A 22,658-nucleotide genomic window follows, 5' to 3' on the forward strand; every position below is an offset into this window, starting at 1 on the left:
ACCCTAATGCGAGGAAGAAAGATGTAATGTACCCCAAACAAGTGGTGGATGTCCGAGATGTCCAACAGCCCATGTTCCTCAAGAGTGTGTAGGACATCATAGTACTTGCTTGTGACAGCCATCCAGACATCTCTCCAAAGGCGCTCGATACTAAAATGCAATTCATTTATTAAATCAGTTTTTAGGAAAACACAAAGATTATTTTAAATTTCTAAAAATAACACATCTGAATCGTTCAATGCCAATGAAATGTGAGGCAGCAACTAAATACCGCTGGTTGTGAACACTCTTTCCTGAAATAAAACTTGCTCTTCCTGTTCCACGTGTGGTAAACATGTAGTGAGCAATCTCAACGTTTTCCACTCCCTGATCTCCCCTAACCCTACAACACAATTATAAGACTGTCAAATCCAGTATCTAAAAGAAGCCTTTTGTTTTGCAGATTTTATGGCAATAAAACAATGAAAATCTGTGACTTCAAGATCCCTCAATATTTCATATTTTTAATTATGTTTCGTAACTATGCATAATACCTTGATGGTAAGCCATGGAGGTGTACAGACTTCAGGAAAAATGAAAATGCTGTTGAGGCTTTATTATTAGTAGCAGCATCCAGGTACATAATCTGAAATAATATAACAAATCTGTATGACTTCCTTTACTCTGTGGAACACAAAAAGTGATATCTGCAGACTGTTTTATTTTTCATAATTCATAAATGGCCTATAAGGTTGAAAAAGAGTTCTTAAATCTTGGTGACAATAATTACTCCCATAAAATTATCAGACACATCAACATGTATAACTCTAAGGCAGGGGTTCTCAACTCTGGCCTGCAAAATACATTTTCCTGCAGAATTTAGCTCCAACCTTGCTCAAACTCACCTACCTGTAACTTTCTACTGATCCTAAGCACCTTAAATAACATGTTCAGGTGTGTTTGATCTGGGTTGGAGCTGAACTCTGCAGGAAAATGGATCTCACAGGCCAGAGTTGAGAACCCCTGATTTAATGTCTATGTGGATTCTTAGTGCCCTTAAATTAATCTCTAAACATATTAATGAACATTATTCAATGAAAATGTACCTTTCTTGAGTAGCCATCCACTCCACCAAACACAACAATATTGTACCTAAATGGGTTGAAAAGAAATAAAATTATTAGGCAAACTATATCTTAACTAATCCCTAATCTTCCACCACCAATACACTAAAAAAATGTATTAGGCCTAAATCAGGTTTACTATGCCCTCAACCTCTACTTTATGCATCAATTTGAATGTAAACATACTCTACCTTATCAGTTTATGATTGGTATCAATATGTACCAAGGAAAGGGGGCCTCGCACAGAATAGCTTCGCCGTACTACACATCCAAGTTGTGTGAGCCGTGAAAAGATACCCACTGCATCGACTCTATGCATAGACGCCATCATTCGCCACCACTGAACACGAAGTCCCATTGAAACCAGATGTCCTTGGACCATGCGGTAACCAGCATTCGGCATCTGAGACTTGATAGCTGAAATTACATTATCCAGCTCAGGGTCTGTGATTGTGCTGTATGTTCCTCTGACAGAAAGATCAAATTCTTTCATTCTTCTGTGAACTGTCCTTGTAGAAACACCAAGGCATTTGGCAATGCAAGAAACAGGTAAATGTGTATCCAGCAAATCTTTTAGTTTTTCCCTCTCAATTACAATTTTTGGGCATCCAGCACCTGGACCAATGACTGTTTCCACTTCCACACTTGGCACACGTGTACCCTCAATCTCAGACCTGACCAAGTGATAAAGGTTTTGCAGACCATGTAAAATCTCTGGAGGTATATCTATCTGTCCAGAGAATGATTCAAGAATAACAAGCTCATGGTGGCTAATAAACTCCAAATAATCAAGGTTAAGGGGTTGCTGATTTATTGCAGATTGCAATTTATTCAGAAGTCTGTCCAAAAACTGCTCTTTCAGAATATCCTGTGGAATACAGGTCAAATAAAGATTCTGTCAAATAACATCTTTTAAAAAGCATGCATATTGTCATACAATATAACAAATTACAAACATAACAATATAAAGTGGACTGTTTTGCATATATTGGGCATTGCCACAAGATGTTTATGTTTAGGGGGTCACACAACTTTCACTTACTGTTATCCTTGCATAAATGTCATTGTTACACATATATTTTCTTTTTTATTTCATTTATTTAGCAATCCAGTTTCTCAGAACATCTCTATGTGTTTGAATAATACCAAATATGTGAAGTATTATATGTTACATTGTATTTTCCTGCATTTCATTTGATGACTTTTATTTAAAAATATTCTAAGGCAAGTGAGGTACAGTTAACACACATCTCTCAGTTCAGTGATAAGTTAGAACTACCACTTAATTTAGGTGTAGGAAACACTGGGACATGCCATTATGTAATAATACGATTTGATTTTGATTAAAAATAAGCTACTTACTTGTGATCGTCGAGTTGTAGACATTTGATCCTGAAACGAATAGTATTCAAGCCATTAAGTTACACAAACGCCTCTCCTCCCATTTATTTTTCTTCCGCTGTCGTCGGTAATGCAGGGAACGTTGTGATTGGTTGTCAAGCCAGCCAATCAGAATTTGGCTACCTCGTCTCTGATTGGCTGGAATTATGGCACATTGTAACACTGGGTTGTGTTGAGCCAGAGCCATACGGAGAGTTGCGACAACGGAAGTCCAAAACGGTCGATCGTCACGTGATTCACGCAGCCCTCAAATAGTTCCAGGAAGTTCATAGCGGGCAATAGACCTTTTTCACAGAAACCGGAAATACGCAATCGCAGGGTATGCAGACTTCCTGTGTAATGTCAACACAGCAGAAAGCCGGGTAATTTAAAATTAAAATGGAGAGAGTCTACACAACTTCCCTCGCTGGTTTGTCAAAGATAACTTTTGCAGACCCCATAAGAGTCGTGTAGGAAAACTCCGTCACAAAGAGGAACAAATTGGATAAAGGATATACGTTTTTCCACTAAGAGTTTATCCGCGTTTATACACGCTTAACGTACGTAAAAAATGACCAGAAAACCCCAAATTTCTGTCATACCTTACTTGGAACAAACACTAACTACTATCAAAAGAACGAGCCCTTATTCCACAGATAAAGTGCATAATATCACGTTAAGCGTTTTCTCCCCATAGAAGCCCATTATAAGGAAACAGCTTGGTTTATTAACTTACCTTAACAGCGACCAGGGAAGACCAAACTTCTGTTAAATTTCACTTAAAATAAACACTTGCTGCTCTCAAAAGAACGAGCTCTCATTCAGCATATAAAGTAATCGCGCCCCATAGAAGTCTATTATACAAAAAAAAAAAAACTTAACGTGGCTTAAAATTTTACTTATAATAAACACTTTCTGCTGTCAAAATAATTAGCTCTTATTGAGCATATAAAGTGAATAATATAAAGTGAATATCACGCTTTTCTCCCTATAGAACTCCATTAAGGAAAAAGCTTAACATGGTTTGTTATAATGGACTTCTATGGGGCGCGCACTTTATATGCTGAATAAGAGCTCGTTCTTTTGACAGCAGCAAGTATTTATTATAAGTCAAATTTAACATACGTTTGGTTTTCCCTGGTCGCTGTTGAGGTACGTAAACCACGTTAAGCTGTTTCCTTATAATGGGCTTCTATGGGGGAGAAAACGCTTAACGTGATATTATTCACTTTATATGTGGAATAAGGGCTCGTTCTTTTGATAGTAGTTAATGTTTGTTCCACGTAAGGTCTGACAGAAACTTGCGGTTTCCTGGTCGTTTTTTACATACATTAAGCCACGTTAAGCGTTTTTCACGTTGTTTAACTGGTTACCGGCATACCGGGGCGGAAATGGGTTTACACAGCAATTACGTATTTCCGGCGCAAAATACGGAAGTTGTGAGAAAGGTCTATTGGAATACATTGGCTGCGTTCGAAACCGCATACTTCCATACTATATAGTAGGCAAAAAGCAGTAGGCGAGCAAAAAAGTATGTTTGAATGTTCAGTATTCATAAAAGAGTAGGCGAGAATCAGTAGGCGAGTGCACTAATTCTCGCGAGATTCGGACGAACGTCTACTTAAAGTGCGTTCGAATATGCCTACTTACCTACTATCTAGTAGGAAAAAAGAGTACGTGAAGAAAGAAGTACGTTCGAAACCTCGGTATTCATAAAAGAGTAGGCGAGAAATCCCCGGATGTCCTACTGCTTCAGCCCAGATTCTGAAGTGTTCATCCGATGCACACTTTTCAATCCCAGGAGGCCACAGGAGGCCAAAACGTCATCATCAGACGTGATTGGGAACCGCAACGAGAGTGTTTACAAATGTGAGTATTACAAACCAAAACACGGTTCCCTGTCTTAAAATCGTATTTGTTGAGCTACTGTATCGTAAACTGATGATTTGCATAAGGTGTGTCAATACGTGTAACGTTGAAGTATATTTGTGATTTCGCTGTAAAACACGTTTTATTACGTATAGCGACCATAGCATCTTAAAGATGATTACTAAATGTTTAACAACTGACAGGAACATGTTCTGAGAGAATTAAATGAGCACATCACAACACCAAACAGACATCTAAACGAGTGATGGACGTTATGTGAGTTTAAGTAGAATTCTCTGTTGTCAAGACTGCTTTAGATTAATGTAATGTAAATAAACACATGTACATATAGTAACTAAACATGAGTTATCTAATTTATTTGTCTAATAGTACTGTTGATAAATTCAGGAGCATTTGTATTGGATAAAAAGCCAATGAACACAACAGCTACCTCATAAATGTAGTATTGAGCACATGAATCAGAGGGAGCTGAATCTTGTGTGGATGTTACAGGGACAGATGAGACAAGTATGCTTGTCTGGTGAAGAGTGACTGATGAAGCAGTGCTGCCATCAAAGGCTTTGAGTGAGTACACAACAGACAAAACCTTAAGTTGCAGTTTATTAATAATAAAAAAAAAACTGATTCTAGATTTCTGTGCCTTTGTTGCAGATATTTTGCGGTGGAGCAGGACCTGAAAGGAAAGGTGACAGCAGCATTTGTGGGGAAAAAAGTTAAATCTGTAACTTAATATAAAGTTTGGTAATTTTGTTACTTCTAATACAGAGATCTAATGAAATTGTGCTGTTAAAATGACAACTTTTGTATTGTATTTGTGCATCTTTGTATGATCTGAAATATCTGCTGCAGACTGGTGTGTGCATCGAGAAAAGAGAAATCCACAGCAACATCCTGGAAATGGTCAAGTGCCATCGATGAGACCCTCCATCACTCCACCTGCCCTTGGTCTCATCTGGACCAGATGTTGCTGTTGTCTCTTCATCCTCAGAGACCAAAGAGCCAGCGAGAGCATCTAGAGAAAGACTAAAATACCAATATGTCTGAATAAAGCTTTGTTCCATGTGTCTTTATTTATGTTCATGGTTACTTTATTATTTTACTCATATATCCATGTTGTTATCAGTAAATAAAATATAAGTTTCATTAACATATTAATTAATTACTTAATTAATTAACTTAATTAAAAACATTCTTGTTTTACTAAAAAATATAATTAATTATAGGTCAGCATTTATCATTATTATTGATCAGTGCATTCTGAGGTAATCTTAATTTCTAAGTAGTAATACTTACATTTTTTGGAGTGTAAAATCCTCAAAAAACACCTCCAAACACAAGATCTTCAAGCAGCTGATCCACGTCTCCTTTGTGCAGATATTGAAGATGTACTAGGTAGGGTTGTTGTGTTACTGATGCTATGAGGTGTTTGAGCACCTGTTGTGCTTATTTTCTTTTTATTATTAATACTACCTAACTTACAATTACAGGCTCAGGGAAAGATGGTATTTATCTTTAACAATGAACAATCATAATGAGAAAAACTAAAAACATAACTATTAGGCTTGCTTACATCATAGTATGCAATTATATACATGGGGAAATATGATTAAATATCTCTGAATAATCAAAATATTCACATCATCGTTTATCAAAAATTGGATTTGTTTTTGTTATTGATAAGCCTCAGGGCTGAAAAGAGAAATTCAACAAGAATTTAAGCTAGCTTTGCGTGTGGATAAACAATTTTGAATACAAAACAAAAGAAATAACTTTTTCAAAAAATAAAGAATTTGGGCTTTCCTGACAAAAATTATTTCTTTAAGAATTAAAAAATACAAAAACCTAAATGAACCCAAAACGTATCTGTTATACAATCACAATAAAAGAACAGCTGTTTCTTCAACATTACCACAAAATGAACAAATTTCATCAATATCAAAATATTTATAGAAAGATGAATTAAACCTGTCGCTATATGTTAAGTTGTTGCACTTGTTATAACGTCGTTGGTCACATGATAACGTCAACATGGCGGAAGACGTGCAGATCACATCCATACTCAACGAGATTTGGCTGTAGAGTACGTACTCTTTTAGCGCTCGTTAAGTAAGTACTTATTGAAATTAAGTACCTACTCATTGAGTATGCGGTTTCGAACGCAGCCAGTGAGTTAGAGGGACAGAACAGCGATTTTTGGTATTTAGTTGACAAAAAATTATTTATTGACATTATTTAAAAACTAATGTATTAATATATACGTAGTATATATACATGTAGTTGTAATAGTGTTGGTTTTAAAAGATAAAAACCGCTAATATTTGAGGATTAATGTGGTTAGCGATCCGTACCTGCCTTGTTAACATATTTAAGGCTGAAGTTACCATGGTAAAAGTCCGTGTTTGCTATATAAACGACATAGTGGTCTTTTACCAAGTAATTCAGCCTCTATATATAAATATAATTATTTATATATGTGCGTGTGTGTTCTTACAGCTTGTATGTTAATCAAGTGCAATCACATCTTAATGTTTATTGTCGTTTTACTAATCTCATTGTAAGTGTTAAGTTTGTTGTCTTTTTTAAATTAATTCCAAATAAGTAAATATATTTTAAGATTAAGTGAAAATGAATCTTGGTTAAGGTTTTTGATTCTTGTGCACCCCTCAATTATTAATAATATAAAAATATATTTGTAGTAGGCCTATATTCAAATTGAAAAAACTTAAAACATTTTTACACATTAAATCATATATTATTTGTATGTTGAGTTTTGTTATGCACATATTTACAGAAATCGATTTAGATATTTATAATAAATTATAAACCAAGTTGTCCTTGAACAGTCTCCATTACAGTGGGAGTGCACCAGTTACATAAAGCAGAGTGAAAGTAGTTACTCTACTGGAGAGGAGAGCAACTTGATGCATCAAGTTTTGTTTAATTTACATTTATTTGTATGGCACTTTTTAGTATACACATTGTTTCTAGCAGCTTTACAAATAAGAGCTCTGTTAACATCTGTTTTACTGTAGTGTTCATTTTGCAGATTTTTTTTTAAATAAAGCTATACAAATCATGCAGTTAAGTAACGTCATGTAATAAGAAACAATGAACAAATTAAAGCATGATGTGATCATGTTGATTACAATGCAAGGACAATTTAGCAGTTTTGTATGTTTATTTAGAGTCTGCTTCATCTGAAGTCCTCTCAAGTGTTGGCGTCATCTCTTCACAGGTGCTGGTCATCTGAAGTAGGGATGCACCGAATGTTCGGGAACCGAAATTATTCGGCCGAAAATGGCAAAAAAAGCACTTTCGGTGTTCGGCCGAATAAGTAAAAAGGCCGAATAAATTTTGCCGAATAAAGACGTTTTTAATGACGTGATCAAACAGTAACCCGCGTAGAGTGAGAGGCGCGCGCTTTATGCAGCAAACATGTCCGCAGTGTGGAAGCGCTTTAAAGTGTCAGAGAAAGAGGCAAAAACGGCGGCTTGCAGACACTGTTCTGCTGAATTGTCCAGAGGGGGTGCATCTGCAAAAACGTACAGCACTTCAAGTTTAATTTATCACTTAAAATCAAGACACCCGAACATCATGCAGAGTACGGGAAAGACACGGCGGCGGCTACGGCAAGGAGCAGCAGCGAAAAGGAAAGTAGTAGAGTTGTGACGTTCGCGAACGAACCGATTCTTTTGAACGGCTCATTAACATGAACGATGGGAGCCGAGTCGCGGCTGGGGGGAGCCGTTCTTTCTGTCGTTCTTTTTTCCCTACGCGTGTTTCATACAGATGCACACAAATTAGCTCCTCTGCAAGATAGAACAGTTATAGGGCAGGGGCTGATCTCTTATTTGCAAAGTTTACAGTAGTTATAGTAGTAATATGTAGACATTTCCATTTTATTTATTCTAATTCTGTCTACAGTAGCCTATATGTCTAATACTTTAAATATTTTTTGTTATCTATCAAAATGTTCTTTTGTGATACTGTTCTTGTATAGAAATTTGCCACTAAAAGCTGTTTTGCACAGACATTCCTTGCAGCCCACTTTGTTTTTGATGTTTATTTGTGAGTAGGTTTTGTATGAATAATATAAGCCAACGTAGCTTTACACATACACACACTTTGTACTAAAAACTTTTACTATTTAATAATTGTAATGGTGAAAAAATGGACAAAATAAATAGAAAAAAATGCGAAACACCGCGTTCGGTATTCGGCCTTCGGCCTTTGGCCAAGCATTTCATTATTATTCGGCTTCGACTTCGGCCAAGAATTTCATTTCGGTGCCTAATCTGAAGTCTTCATAAAAAACTGGATATAGTCAGCAGGAGCAATCTTTAGATTGCATTAACAAAATGTGATGTACTGTAATTATACTTAGGAGCTGGCACTGTTTTACTTCAGGTGGTTCTTGTTCTGAAAGCAGGATAGAGAAGGAGAATAACAGGAGAAATGGTTTAGTGATGCTTCATCACAATTCAGTCCTGTGGCATCACTAATCCTTCACACAGTAGTTCTATAGTAGCTAAGACGTTTAAGTGTAAAAACAGTAATAATGTACAGGTTTACAGTCAATACTGCTATAATACAGCAGTGGTATATAATATATAGGCTATATATATATATATATATATATATATATATATATATATATATATATATATATATATATATATATATATAGCCTAGCATGATTCTGAAACGAAAATTTTTAAATTTTAAAATTTTTTTTAAAATTTTCATTCTCACTTAGGTCAATCAGCATTCATTGCAATAAATCCAGAACTATTAAGTAGCTCCCACCAGCAAAAATCATGTTTAAAAGCCTTAATTACACAATGATGGATAAAACTGCACGAACAGAATGCATGACATCCCGTATCTACTAATTAAGTGAGAAATAATGTAATAATAATCTGTTTTAATGCACAAGTTAAATTGATTAGCTGTGCTGATAATATACAGTTCTGTTTTATAAATGTCTTACCGTTTAAAAGTTGATCACAGCGATCTCTTCTGCTGCATCTCTACGGCGCTGATATTATTAGCGCGAACTTCCGGGAACTATTGAGCGTCTCCACGATCCGCCATTGCTGAAAAAAAATGGTCCATTGGCGTCAACGGAGTTGTCGCAACTCTCTCTCTGTATGGCTCTGTGTTGAGCAAGCGAACTGTTGGCATTTAGAGAGCGTAGAGGGTAAGCATCAGGGGAGCAAGCTGGTGAAACGTTGCACACGCAAAAGAGAAGATCGACACACATACAAAAACTTATTTTAAATACAAAACTGATTTTCATGCGCTCAAAATACTTTCTTCTTTGCGAGACGGACATTTTCTCCACAAAACTCAATGCATGTGCGTGCAAAATGCACTTTTGCACGCTCAAAATATGATCTTTAGCGCTCAGAATTGTGGCAGAAATCTAATCCCATAGTTTTCGTCCACTGAGGGGTGCTGTTGAGTCTTAATTTGGCCACAACTTTTTCTCTGTTAAAGCAAATGGAATGATTTTTGGTGACTAATCTTATTTTGATACATATTTTGGAAAATGCTTTGAAATTTTTCAAAACTCAACATTACACTGTGGGCAAATTTACTACCCTTTCGTTATGTTTCGTGGCTGAAAACAGCCACTACTTTAAACTGCTGTAAAAATGTATCAGATAAATATTTTTTTCAATTTTTTTTGCATAAATCTATCAATCAACCTCAGTCCTGCTCAAAAATACTAAATGTTGAAAAAAAAAAAAAAAATCAGGATTTTAACTCTTTAATTGCCAAATTAATAAATGATGTCACTGATTTGGGAAAAAAAAACCACACAAAATGACTAATTTTCAATATAAAATGTGAATGTGGACTGGATTTTTTTTTTACCTTTTATCACAGTCTTGGACATGTCAAAGATTAGAAACAACATTGGTTTTGATGCATTGTTAGTTTTTGTGCAGCAGCAGATTTTAACTTTTTCTCCCTCATTTACGGTTCGTGGCTGTTTTTGCCCCATTGACTTCCATTATAACCACATTTTTTGATTGCAAAGCCATGACACCATATAATGCTGAATTCTTGATTGTTTGTGGTTTTCCCTGTTGGGAAGGGGTCAAATTAGTACATTTTACTGTTTATTATCAGTTGGCCTTTAGATAGGCCTTTGCAAAAAAAAAGCTTTACATAGAGTTCTATGGAGTTTAACGGCATATTATAGTGTGTGTGTGTGTGTGTGTGTGTGTGTGTGTGTGTATGTGTGTCTAAGTGTGTTTGAGTGTGTGAAAGTGAGTGAAAGTGTGTGAAAGTGTGAGAGAGACCTTTGTGCACCTTGATACCCCTGAGAAAATCAAAATAAGCACCTCAGCTCTTAGAACGACATGGAATAAACAAAAATAAAGAAAGTATATTTATGTATTTGTTTACCATATAGTTCTGAGAGCTGAGGTGCTTTTTTTATTTTCTGAGATGTATCAAGGTGCACAGAGGTCTCTCTCACACTCGCAGACACTCACACACACTCTCATACACTCGCACACACTTTCACACACTCACACACGCTCACACACACACATACACACATACACACACACACACGCACACTATAATATGCCGTTATACTCCATAGAACTCTATGTAAAACTAAGCTTTTTTTTGCAAAGGCCTATCTAAAGGGTTAATGGGGCCAACTGATAATCAACAGTACAATTTACAAATTTGACCCCTTCCCAACAGGGAAAACCACAAACAATCAAGAATTCAGCATTATATGGTGTCATGGCTTTGCAATCAAAAAATGTGGTTATAATGGAAGTCAATGGGGCAAAAACAGCCACAAACAATAAATGAGGGAGAAAAAATGAAAATCTGATGCTGCGCCAAAACTAACAATGCATGAAAGCCAATGTTCTTACTAATCTATGTCCAAGACTGTTAAAAAGGTAAAAAAAAAAATCCAGGCCACAATTACCTTTTATATTGAAAATTAGTAAATTTGTGGGGGGTTTTTCCCAAATCAGTGACATCATTTAGGAATTTGGCAATTAAAGAGTTAAAATCCTGAATTTTTTTTAAACATTTAGTATTTTTGAGCAGGACTGAGGTTGATTAATAGATTTATGCAAAAAAAATTGAAAAAAATATTTATCTGATACATTTTTACAGCAGTTTAAAGTAGTGGCTGTTTTCAGCCACGAAACATAACGAAAGGTTGTAAATTGAAACAATGCACAAGGGCTAGATTAACAGGTCACAGGTAAATTTACCACGAAATAAAAGTGAAAATAAGAAACAAGCTGGAGGGTGTGGTTCAACTATAAATACTGACACGCAAGTTATTTTCTCAGTAACCAAAAGAATCACAATGGATGATTATCCTGTCACTATAGAGGGAGACTGGGGGCCTAAACATGTTAAAAGTGTGAAAACTAAACTTCAGATTTACTTTCAGAGTAAGAAGAAATCTCAGGGAGGAGACTGTGTCGTGCAATATGATGATAAGAGCAACTTTGCTACGGTTCTGTTTAAATCATCTGACAGTAAGTGCTGAGGTTAACAAAACAATATGTTATAAAAGTCCTTTCAATTAGTGAGAGAAAAATGCTGTGTTGTGATGTGTTTGACTAAGTGTAACTGGTTGTGTTCAAGGTCGAGATGGTGTGCTCACAAAGGCAGAACACTTTATTACCATTGACAATCAGAAAATCAACTTAAAAGTGTACAAACCCAGCACTGGACAAAAAGTGAGTATAATTAGACTTATGTCTCTACAAATCCCTTTAGATTGAGTCAAGTTAACAGTATTTATGAATAATAAGGTCTATCATCAAAATATTCATCTTATTTTAATTGTACAGACTTAGACATATTTTTAGAGTTTCTCCAGAAAGATGGTTGTCATTTCTCATTGTTTTTTTTTTTTTTGTTTTTTTCTTTTTTTAAACAGTGGAAAGAACAAATAACTTGCTCTACTTGTTTTGTAGCATTGTCTTTTATGCACTCATAAATGCTTTACACTTGTGTGGTTTCAGACAGAGAAGGCATGTGGAAATAAGGTACCAAGTAAGTATAAATTATCTGAACTTTGATCTCTGGCTGCTTACTTGCATGTGATCTTTTTTTGGATAGGTTGTTGTCCTGTTGTTGATGATGTACTCACACATTCCTTCCGTAGTGAGAACATTACGTAGACAGTTGTGTTCAGAATTATTGGCACCTTCGGTAAATATGAATCATTTGATAAAACAACTGACAGTTATCAATTTTGATGTTTGTTGTGGATTATTGTTCTGATGGAAGATCCAAAAAAGGCTCATTATAAGATTTCTGGCACACAACATTAAAGATAAAGGAGTATATTTAATTGTAGACATGGGATACTATTTAACTATTTAACCCTTATTGAGTGTTTGCTCCCAAACAACTATTTTTTTTTAAATTTCATCTGATCATAAAAGCCATCCCAGATTGAAGAAACAAAACTAAGGGAAATAACTGTATTTATTTTATTTATTTTTATTCTGCAATTCTCCAGCTTTGATCCTTGGAGAGTCTTTGGCCTCCTTGTCTTGCTTTTATAGACAATATAGAGACATATCCTCTTCCAGGCAAAATTATAACACTATCTGCTTTTAAAAACCTATTAATTATTGCCATGATAGTGGAAGTGGGAATTGTCCAATGCTTTAGCTATTTTCTTATAGCAGCTTTCTATTTTGTGAAGCTTAACAATCTTTTTCTGCACCTCAACACAATATTAATCGGTGTTCCTCATTGTGATGGATGAGTAAGGGAATTTGGCCTTTGTGTTGCCTTGTAATTAAATATAGCAAATAGGGGTAAGAATAACTTTGGCCATAGCGTGGTAGAGAAAAATGTCTTTGTTCATATTTAACAAGGGTGCTAATAATTCTGACAACGACTTTATTAATTAATCTTGTATCATAGTTGCCTGTATAGGGAGACTTAAACTTTTTTTTAATTTGCATAAGAAAAATGTTGTCTTGTGATGCATGCAAGTCTATATTATTATTACTATTATTATTTAATTGTGCTCAAGGCCAAGATGATGTGATCTCCCAGAAGCAGGCATGTGGATATCAGGAACCAAGTAAGTAAATCATCTGGAAGTATATGTACATGTGATCTTTTTATTGGTGAGGTTATCTTACTGTTATAACTGATATCAATGGTAAAGACAACAATTTGGTATACCCAGTAGATATAAAATGATCTTGAATTATTTTTATGGTTAAGTTAACTGTAGGGGAATTCAAACATGCATCACTTTCAATTTTTCTAGAAGATCAAAGTTCCCCTCAGACCAATGTGGATCTGGAGAAGTCTCAAGAGTCGAGTGTTGTGGTCCTAGAGAACCTACTAGATGATTTTAAACCAGATGTTTTGAGTCTTTTGGTGGAGAACATCAGCGGTCTTTCTGATGATGACTTTAGCATGGAATTAATACCAGAAATAAGAAAAGCAGTTGTGACTTTTAAAAATTCCAGTGGTAAGTTGCTCTACTCCTATAAAAAATAAATACAACCCCAATTCCACGTTTCCATGGGACGTTTGTGAAATGCCATAAAATTAAAAATATGTTATTTGTTTATTCTCTTTAACCTTTATTAAATGGACTAAAATGTAATTCTAAACAAATATTGATTTTTGATGGATACAACACACTCCAAAAAAGTTGGGACAGAGGAATGTTAACCACTGTGTAAGGTTGTGCCGATAGACGATAGTATCATGTATCGACGACAGGCAGAGATATCGTCTGTTGCTGATGCCTTTTGACAATAGCAAGACGATTATTATTATTATAAGTTACTTAGAATTTCTTTTGAACATGCCTAAGTCACCACAAATCAAAATATGCAAACACACAAGAACATATGATCATATCATGCAAATTTCACACGGTAGTGAAAGATTTCCCCACACAGATTTTGCAATGGGTTCATATTGGTGATACATATTCACCAACAGAAAGCTGATGTTATATAATGTGGCTCACCTTATCAAACAGAATGTACTGAAAATATGCATTCTATCAAACAATTTTATTAAAACAAGTCAATACATGTACAGGAAATTATTTTACTAATTTGAATCACATTAAAAACATTTTATGAGCTGGATCATGGTTTCTGTAAACAGTTGATTTAGACATATGACACATTTTCCAAACATTTGCAAATCATTTCTGGGTGCTTTGCAAAACTTGAATGTAAGAAAACTATCTAGGATGTTGTTGGTAGTTAACAGCTGGTTGCAGTGTGCAGAAATACTGAACACCTTTATTATTGTTAATTATTGAATAATAATAGTTACAAATCAGCTGTGCTTATGGCTTCCTGTGTTAAAGCATGCAATTTCATCTACGGGGATAATAAGATTAGGTATTAATGGCATCAATATGTAAACAAACTTTTGCACATTATTGTTATTATGATTATTAGTGATTTAATGTTTCTGACAGCTGCAGAAAAGTTCCTTGAGAAAAGCAGGACACATGAAAAATTCAAGCAGTATAATCTGAGGTCCTATGCACTGGAGAGAAGCACATGTGTGCGGGTGGAGGATCTTCCAGCTGAGGCCAACAACAACAAGATGCTGCTCGAACTGTATTTTGAGAAATGGGGTTATCCAGTGGAGAACATTATCACAATTCCATCAGAACAAGCAGCCATGATTACCTTTAAGGAGGAAGGTAAATATATGTGCAATTGCTGGTAGTCTTTCCTGTTACAGTTCCAGATTTAGTAAAACCTTTTAACTGAGGTTTGCCACCATTAATGCATTGATTCACTGTAACTTTAACTTTTTTTTTTATTTCTCTTTTTTTAGCCAAAGAGTGGGGTTCGAAGCAAGAGTTTAACATCTGTGATGTTCCAGTCAAGATATTTCCTTACTTTAAATCACTGGATACAGTCTTATATGGTGGCAAAAGGCCACATTTGAAACTGCCTGAACCCATTACAGTCAGTGTACATTCTGCCATTAGGGAGTTCATCCTTAAGAAAGGGCAGCTTTCCTCTATTAAAGACCAGATGAGGTTCTGCCAAATAAACATGGACAAACCTGAAGTTTTGCTCAGTCCAGATCCAGCATTACTGAAGCAGAAAGGAGTTACCAAAAGATACATTGATGGCTGGAGTAAGAATGCCATTGATGACTTCAAGAAAATTATCTCAGATTACTTAACATTTGAGTGGCCGGTGTCAAACGATTTATGGTTTAATGTGAAGAGTGATATTAAGAAAGTGGTGAAAGATCAGGTTTTTACAAATATGGATGCCTCTAAAGAGGTCCTAACACTAGTAGGAATGGCCAGTGAGGTAGTTGGATTGAAACCCATCATAAATAAAATTATAGCAACAGCAACAGATCAAATAGAGAGAGAGAAGAACAGTGTGACAGAGAACATGGAGATGACTCCTGCCATGTACTCTCTGCTTGAACAAGATGGCCTGCAAAAGGCTGTTTCTCCAGACCTTGCCATTGACTACAACAAAACATTTAACAGACTATCTTTATCAGGTCTTCGTACAGAAACTCTTGCCTTTAAAAACTGGGTCCTCGAAAAGAAAATAAATATAAAACAGAAGTCCTTACAGGTTGACCATTCAATCTTGGAGTTTCTGAGATCAGTGGATTGTGATGAAATGTCCAGAGCGCTCTTCATATCTCATGGAATAACTGCTGTTTACACAATCGAAAATGGAGATGTTGTTGTGATTGGAAGCACAGAAAAAGCACTTGCTGAGGCAGAGAAGAGGATTTATATGGTTCTTGCATTTAAAGACCTCACTGTAGAAGATCAGGGAGTACTTGAAAAGACAGAGTGGCAGAATCTTAAAAAACAACTGGAAAAATCGTTTAGTACTCCCAAAAAGATGTGTGTGTTTATAAGCCTATCTAAACAAAGAAACAAAGTAGTAGTGACAGGATTCAGAGAACCAGTGATGGAGGTCAGTGAGAACTTAAGATGTTTTATTGAGAAACACACTAGAATTGAAGAAACCGTTCGATTCAAGTCACATGCAGCAGTTGAATTCATAAAAGGCAGAAAACCACAAGACTGGCAGAATTCTATAAAGTCTGATAAGATAAAAGTTAGTTTTGATTTAAAGAGGCCCTGGATCAAACTGTCTGGAGAGCGTACATTTGTCCAACCAGCTATGACTTTCTTTAAAAGGTTGACAGATAGTCTCTACACAGACACACTGATCATTAAAAAGGCAGGAGCAAAGAAATACTTCAAGGAGCAGGGTAAAATGATGCTCTCAATGCTGTTGAGGGAAAAAAGATTTGTGGTGGTTCTTCAGGAGGATCATATGCTGGAAGAGGAGGAGGATGAATTTACTGAAGGGAGTCTTGAAGATATTGGCCAGGTCTCTTGTGAGGTTCGAATTCCAGGTGGAGTAATTGTTACTGTCAAGAAGGTAAACATTTGTAAACTCCATGTTGATGCTGTGGTCAATGCTGCTAATGAAGATTTGAAGCACATTGGTGGATTAGCTTTAGCACTTCTCCAAGCTGCTGGACCATGTCTGCAGAAAGACTGTGACCTACACACAAAAGTAAAAGGGCCTCTGAAACCTGGAGATGCCATCATCACTGATGCTGGTCGTCTTCCCTGTAAATATGTGGTGCACGCTGTTGGACCTCGCTTTGGTGATTCAGACAGACGTACCACTGTGCAACGCCTGAGACGAGCTGTGAGGGCAAGTCTGAACCAGGCATCAAGCAGAAACTGCTCCTCCATTGCGATTCCAGTTATTAGCTCAGGGATATTTGGTTGTCCTCTAGACCTTTGCACTGAATCAATTGCTAAGGAGGTGTTGGAGTTTATTGAAGATAATAATCTCAGAGGCTCTAGTAGCACATTAACTGAAATTCACTTGGTTGATAATAATGGCAGCACTGTGAAGTCAATGGCTCAAGCTGTCAGTAAAGAGTTTGCTGCTTATAACCCCAAAGTAGCTTTCCCTCATCAAACCAAGCCCCATGGGTATAGTAACTATGGACACAGCTATCGTGGAAATGGTCGTGGAAACTATAGCCAAATAAACCAAGAGTTTGAAGGTGCCAAAGGCCGTGATAATAGAGAAGGACAAGCAGACTGGAGAAGAGAAGCCTTGAACTATGGTGGCAGATCAGATAAATTTGAAGGGTTAAGTGTACTTGAGAGAAAAACTACACAAGAGGGACTAAAAATCACTTTGAGCAAAGGAAACATCCAGGATGCAAGTGTAAGTGAATTGTTAATTATAAAAAGTTGACTATAATAACATAGCAAATATTTACTTCATATATATATTAGGCTGTCGAAAATAACGCGTTAACGGCGTTAATTATTTTGTTGTTGTTAATTACGTCAAATTTTTTAACGCATTTCACGCATGCGCAGTGTGACGAATCATTTGTCAGGATTGGGGAGCTAGAGGCGAGATGGAGCAAGGTGAGCCTATGGACGGATTCAAATATAAAAAGAATGATGATGGTACAGTTAACAAGTACAAGCCTTTGCGACAGCCCCTCTGCAACTGGAGTGGTATATAGCCAAGCTTAGGCCCGGTTCTACTGGGGTAGACGGTGATATAGCCTACCCTCAAACGAAAGCAAAGCAATTGAAGATCTGACAAACAATCCAGCGTTGTTCATCTCCTGACTAAGTGTAGACGCGATGTAAATAAAATATTCATTGTGTAGTTTAGAAAGCTTTATTGATTATAACGGAACGTTGTGAGATCTCTATGAACTATTTGTGACGCTTTTAGTGATAATAAAGGGAGCGCGCTTTGCACTTTCCATGCCATAATCCATTCAGAATTTGTATAAAAATTTCGTTTTTCTTATGTTTTGGGAATTACATCTGTACATCGTACAATTACATTCATTCTCGAAAGAGCGGTGACTGACACAGTGACAGAGAGTGGAAGATACATAAAGCCGCTTTGCAGGTCATCGAGGCACCAGCTCAATCAATTGCATTTTTTCAGTGGAAGCAATTTCAAATTATCCGTCATTTTTGCTCACAAAGGAAAAAGTAATACACCAAAAAACGTTGCAGTGTTTTTATAAAATAAAGAAAACAAAAATGATGCGCTTTCTGTCGTCTTGTTCTTGAACAGGAGTGCTTAACAAAAATAAAGCTAAATGCATGCCTCACAGACATGATAAAAATATCTATAGAAAGTTTTAGATTATTACTTAACGAAATAAAACAAATCGAAAACAAAAACTTATTTAATATGTAATCCTTAACGATAAATTTCTCTCTCAAGGCGCGTCCAAAAATGAAATTGCAGGAACTTTGCGACATTGACTCACATTGACTCACAGTGAATACACTTTATTAATAAATAATTCAGATATGTCCTTACTCTTTCCCCGACACATTTATTATTTATTTTTGCCGGTATTTGTTTTAGCCTACTGCATGCGATTGAACGCGGATCTCTTCCAGTTGCGCCATCCCAGCCGTTATCGAAAGTAAAAGCGAAAGTCTTGTGTTGTTTCCACCAGCGCGACATTATTGATGGATGTCTAAAATATAAAAAATAAGGAGTAGCCTAAAACAGGCCCGATGCGGGCCCTGCCATAATATGAAAATGTGAAAATTATGTATCCTGTTATTTATATTTTGGTATGCATTTTAGAAAAAAAAAATGGTTAGGATTCAGGTGTTGCAAATAGTGATTAATCATGATTAATCCACTGAAAAGTCTGATTAATCTGATTAAAAATTTTAATCATTTGACAGCCCTAATATATATATATATAATATTTACTTATTAAATATTTTTATATTCATGTTTTTAATAAATAAAAGTTAAAACTGACAGTTAATTTCAGGCTTTCTTACTGAACCCCCACCCCGCAAGCTACACCCCTGCATAATGTTATGCTGTATTGCTTGCACCGTAAATTTTGGACTAGTTATTTATGCAGTAAATTTATTTTAATAACTCATTTTTTATTTTATATATATATATATATATATATATATATATATATATATATATATATATACACTTTTATTTTTTTATTTTTTTTTTTTATAATGTACTTTTGCACATTCATTTCAAAGTGAGATGAAATCAAATCAGTGGTGACCAAATTCTCCAACAGACATGTCTTTTTTGTTACTTCTGCAGGCTGATGTCATTGTAAACACTATATCGGAGGACTTGGACCTCAGTAAAGGTGCCGTCTCCAAAGCACTCCTTCAGACTGCTGGTCATCAGCTCCAGTCAGAAATCACCAGAGCTACTCGTTCAAAGAATGTGAATTATGGTGAAATGCTCATCACAGATGGTTATAAACTCAAATGTCAAAAAGTCTTTCATGTTATTTGCCCATTTTGGAAACAAGCCTCAGATAATACTGTGAGAATAACAAGTTTCTTACCTGTTGTTTGTTTTTTTAAGATTAAATGATATGGCAAATGTGTGATACTTAGGCTTCACTAATTTATTTTAAAGGTACTTGCTTTGAAGATTATAATATATTTATTTTTTACATTTTAAAAGGTACTCATTCAGATAATTAAAAATTGCCTAAAAAATGCAGAAAAGTGGAGAATGGCTTCTATCGTCTTCCCAGCTATTGGGACAGGAAATCTTGGCTTTCCTAAAGATCTGGTGGCCAGAATCATGCTGACAGAAGTCCAGGAATTTAACTCTACAAACCTTCGAGAGGTAACTGTGATTGTGCACCCTTCTGACAAAGAGAGTGTTCAGGTGAGTGTGAAAATTACAGTAGATTCATGAACCATAAAAACACACTGTACGACCAATATGAGAATCTAACACAGCTGCTCATGTATGTATTTTCTTGTATATTTCTGTGCTTTATCTATTAGTGCTTTACTAGCATCTTTAGACAAGGAATTCAGGGTCCTGTCACAAAAGGAGAACATCGACATGTCCCTAAAATAAATATTTCTGGCAAATCTGCTCAGGCCTCTGGTAAAACTTTCTTACTTAATGTCCACCATACTTATTTAAGTACATTTTGCTAAAATATTTATTCTAATAACAAATATATTCAAATTTCAAAGGATATATTAAGGGGAAGTTAGACAATTAAATTGTAGTGATTTTACATACAACTTTGTTTTTCTTTAGAGCCTGTTGGCAAAGTCTCCTCTCCTTCTCTTGGAGTGCATACTATGCAGCTGGCTCAAGTGACTCTGGAGGTTTCATCAGGAGACATAACTAGAGAAAAAACTGATGCCATTGTCAACTCCTCAAATCAGACATTTTCACTGAAAACAGGTTAATCTATGTTCACACATACTTTCTGACCAGTTTCAGTAAATCCCAGTTTAATTTATCTGACAATAAGAGAATCATAATGTAACAGTCGATTTCTCTTTATGATCCAGGAGTATCCAAGGCCATTTTAGATGCTGCTGGAGTACAAGTGGAACAAGAATGTTCACAAAATGGTTTGTATTCTTTTAGATCTACCTTTTGTTGATGGTCAACAAGTGTACCTTTTTGAATACATGAATTTTTGACATATTCTTTGAGAGAGAACTAATAAAATTTAGATGCTATTGGTAAATGCTTTTTTTTCTAATAGTGAGATCATCAAGCACACAACAAACAGAGATTATGACCTCAGCTGGACGGCTTCCATGTGGAAACATCATCCATATTATTGGACGCAATAGTCCATCAGAAATTAAAGATGTTGTTTTATCTGTTCTGAAGTTATGTGAGTCACGCCAGATTACTTCTGTTGCCTTCCCTGCTCTTGGCACTGGTAAGATGCTTTGTGTGATCTTACTTTCTACATAATTGTATTAGGAATTTTGCTTATTGTACATTTAATTAAAGCGGAGATAACACACAGTTTCTGCCAATCTCATATTAATCTGGATTACCTATAGAGTAGTACTGCATCCTTCATATCCATGAAGAGTCTTTAGTTGTATCAGATTTTAAAAAAGACAGATACAGCTGTACAGCTTCTCTCAGAAAACTGTCAAGTTCTAGGATATGTTGTGGGCATATTTTTGAGACTTTGGTCATGTTTAGCATGAGAATCAAACACTAACAGTGTAAATAAATCAGAATGCATGAAATAGAATTAGACCTTCCCTTTAAACCTTTTCAATTTACATTTTGTTTGAATTATTCACTATTTTCTTTTCTTTTTTGTCTCTAACCCTTTAGGTCAGGGTGGAGCAAATCCAGCTGATGTTGCAGATGCAATGGTTGATGCAGTTGTTGACTTTGTAAAGAAAAAGAAACCAGTACATGTAAGGCTTGTGAAGTTTCTTATATTCCAGACAAATATGGTGACAGACTTTCACAAAAGCATGATCAGAAGATCTGGTGAGAAAGTGGAGGAGGATAAAAATCTGCTCACCAAAATTAAAGGTCAGTATAGAATTATAAAACAAAAACTACACTAATCTTATCCATTTTTTTTTAATACAGTAATTAATCCCTCTGTTTTTTTCTTGAAGATTCTGTTCATCATTTCTTTTGGGGGGAAAGTTCAGAATCTCCCACAGATGATGACTTTGTGATGGTGGGTGAAGAAATTGAGCCAGTTGTGTTTCAACTGTGCGGGGAGACACAAGAGGACCTGAGTGAAGCCAAGGACATGATCAACAGTTTGATATTACGGGAGCATGTAACCATCCCAATCGTGATCCAGCCATAGTTCGTTTTACCAGGGAAGATGTAGAAATGCTGAACACCATGCAGAGGGAGCTCACAGTCAGTGTCCGGCTTGAGAAGAAAGGCCAAGACTCTGTCATCACACTGGAGGGTCTGACAAGAGATGTTCACACTGCAGAGAGTCAAATTCGAGACATGATCAGAAAGGTGGAAAGGAAAGAAATCCGAAGAAGTGATGCATTTATAATTAACAGTATGGTTCAGTGGCAATATCAGGAGAATGGACGAAGTGTTAAAACATTTGATATGTTCACCAATTATGACCTGGAACAGGCCTACCGGAATAAACAACCTTCAGTGAGAATCAAGATTAACAATGAAGAATATGAGGCAGATTTAGGTCGCAAACAGGCCACAAGAAGAGGAATAAGGATTGAAATTAAGAGAGTAGATCTGCAGACAAAAGGTGAGAATATTTTATAATTTAAATAACAGGTCAGTTGATCATAATTCCAGTTCTGGCGACCCCCCGCTCTGCATATTCTGTATGCTCGTTTGAAGAGAACTACATGCATGAACTGTGTTCTGATTGACATGTTCCCTACACAGTGTTCATTGCTCCCTACTCAGTGAGCACAGGAAATAC

At 35.9% G+C, this 22,658-nt stretch overlaps 2 protein-coding genes and 1 long non-coding RNA gene across 3 annotated transcripts in view; 2 read left to right on the top strand and 1 right to left on the bottom strand.

Annotated features, from left to right (window-relative positions):
* Nucleotides 1-2,612, bottom strand: part of LOC141298972 (uncharacterized) — a 3,674-nt gene extending 1,062 nt beyond the window's left edge. Inside the window, exons 1-6 of the mRNA XM_073829261.1 lie at nucleotides 2,466-2,612; nucleotides 1,295-1,971; nucleotides 1,086-1,131; nucleotides 534-625; nucleotides 272-382; nucleotides 3-150 (exon numbers count right to left, since the gene is read on the bottom strand). Of these exons, the coding sequence (XP_073685362.1) occupies nucleotides 3-150; nucleotides 272-382; nucleotides 534-625; nucleotides 1,086-1,131; nucleotides 1,295-1,971; nucleotides 2,466-2,489 (1,098 nt within the window). The 5' untranslated portion in view covers nucleotides 2,490-2,612. The remainder of the gene's footprint in view (nucleotides 1-2; nucleotides 151-271; nucleotides 383-533; nucleotides 626-1,085; nucleotides 1,132-1,294; nucleotides 1,972-2,465) is intronic.
* Nucleotides 2,613-3,533: 921 nt separating this feature from the next.
* Nucleotides 3,534-5,443, top strand: LOC141298701 (uncharacterized). Its single transcript, XR_012341620.1, has 4 exons — nucleotides 3,534-4,352; nucleotides 4,866-4,937; nucleotides 5,025-5,058; nucleotides 5,223-5,443. It is a non-coding gene; the product is annotated as an uncharacterized lncRNA (long non-coding RNA).
* Nucleotides 5,444-11,727: 6,284 nt separating this feature from the next.
* LOC141299911 (protein mono-ADP-ribosyltransferase PARP14-like) overlaps nucleotides 11,728-22,658 on the top strand; it is a 29,908-nt gene continuing 18,977 nt past the window's right edge. Inside the window, 15 exon segments of the mRNA XM_073830274.1 lie at nucleotides 11,728-11,902; nucleotides 12,012-12,106; nucleotides 12,395-12,425; nucleotides 13,669-13,872; nucleotides 14,848-15,078; nucleotides 15,216-17,623; nucleotides 19,532-19,762; nucleotides 19,907-20,116; nucleotides 20,239-20,344; nucleotides 20,504-20,653; nucleotides 20,764-20,826; nucleotides 20,964-21,146; nucleotides 21,560-21,766; nucleotides 21,856-22,038; nucleotides 22,041-22,478. Coding sequence (XP_073686375.1) covers nucleotides 11,728-11,902; nucleotides 12,012-12,106; nucleotides 12,395-12,425; nucleotides 13,669-13,872; nucleotides 14,848-15,078; nucleotides 15,216-17,623; nucleotides 19,532-19,762; nucleotides 19,907-20,116; nucleotides 20,239-20,344; nucleotides 20,504-20,653; nucleotides 20,764-20,826; nucleotides 20,964-21,146; nucleotides 21,560-21,766; nucleotides 21,856-22,038; nucleotides 22,041-22,478 — 4,915 coding nt within the window.

Source organism: Garra rufa, chromosome 23 (assembly GCF_049309525.1).
Source record: "Garra rufa chromosome 23, GarRuf1.0, whole genome shotgun sequence".
NCBI classification, from domain to species: Eukaryota; Metazoa; Chordata; class Actinopteri; order Cypriniformes; family Cyprinidae; genus Garra; species Garra rufa.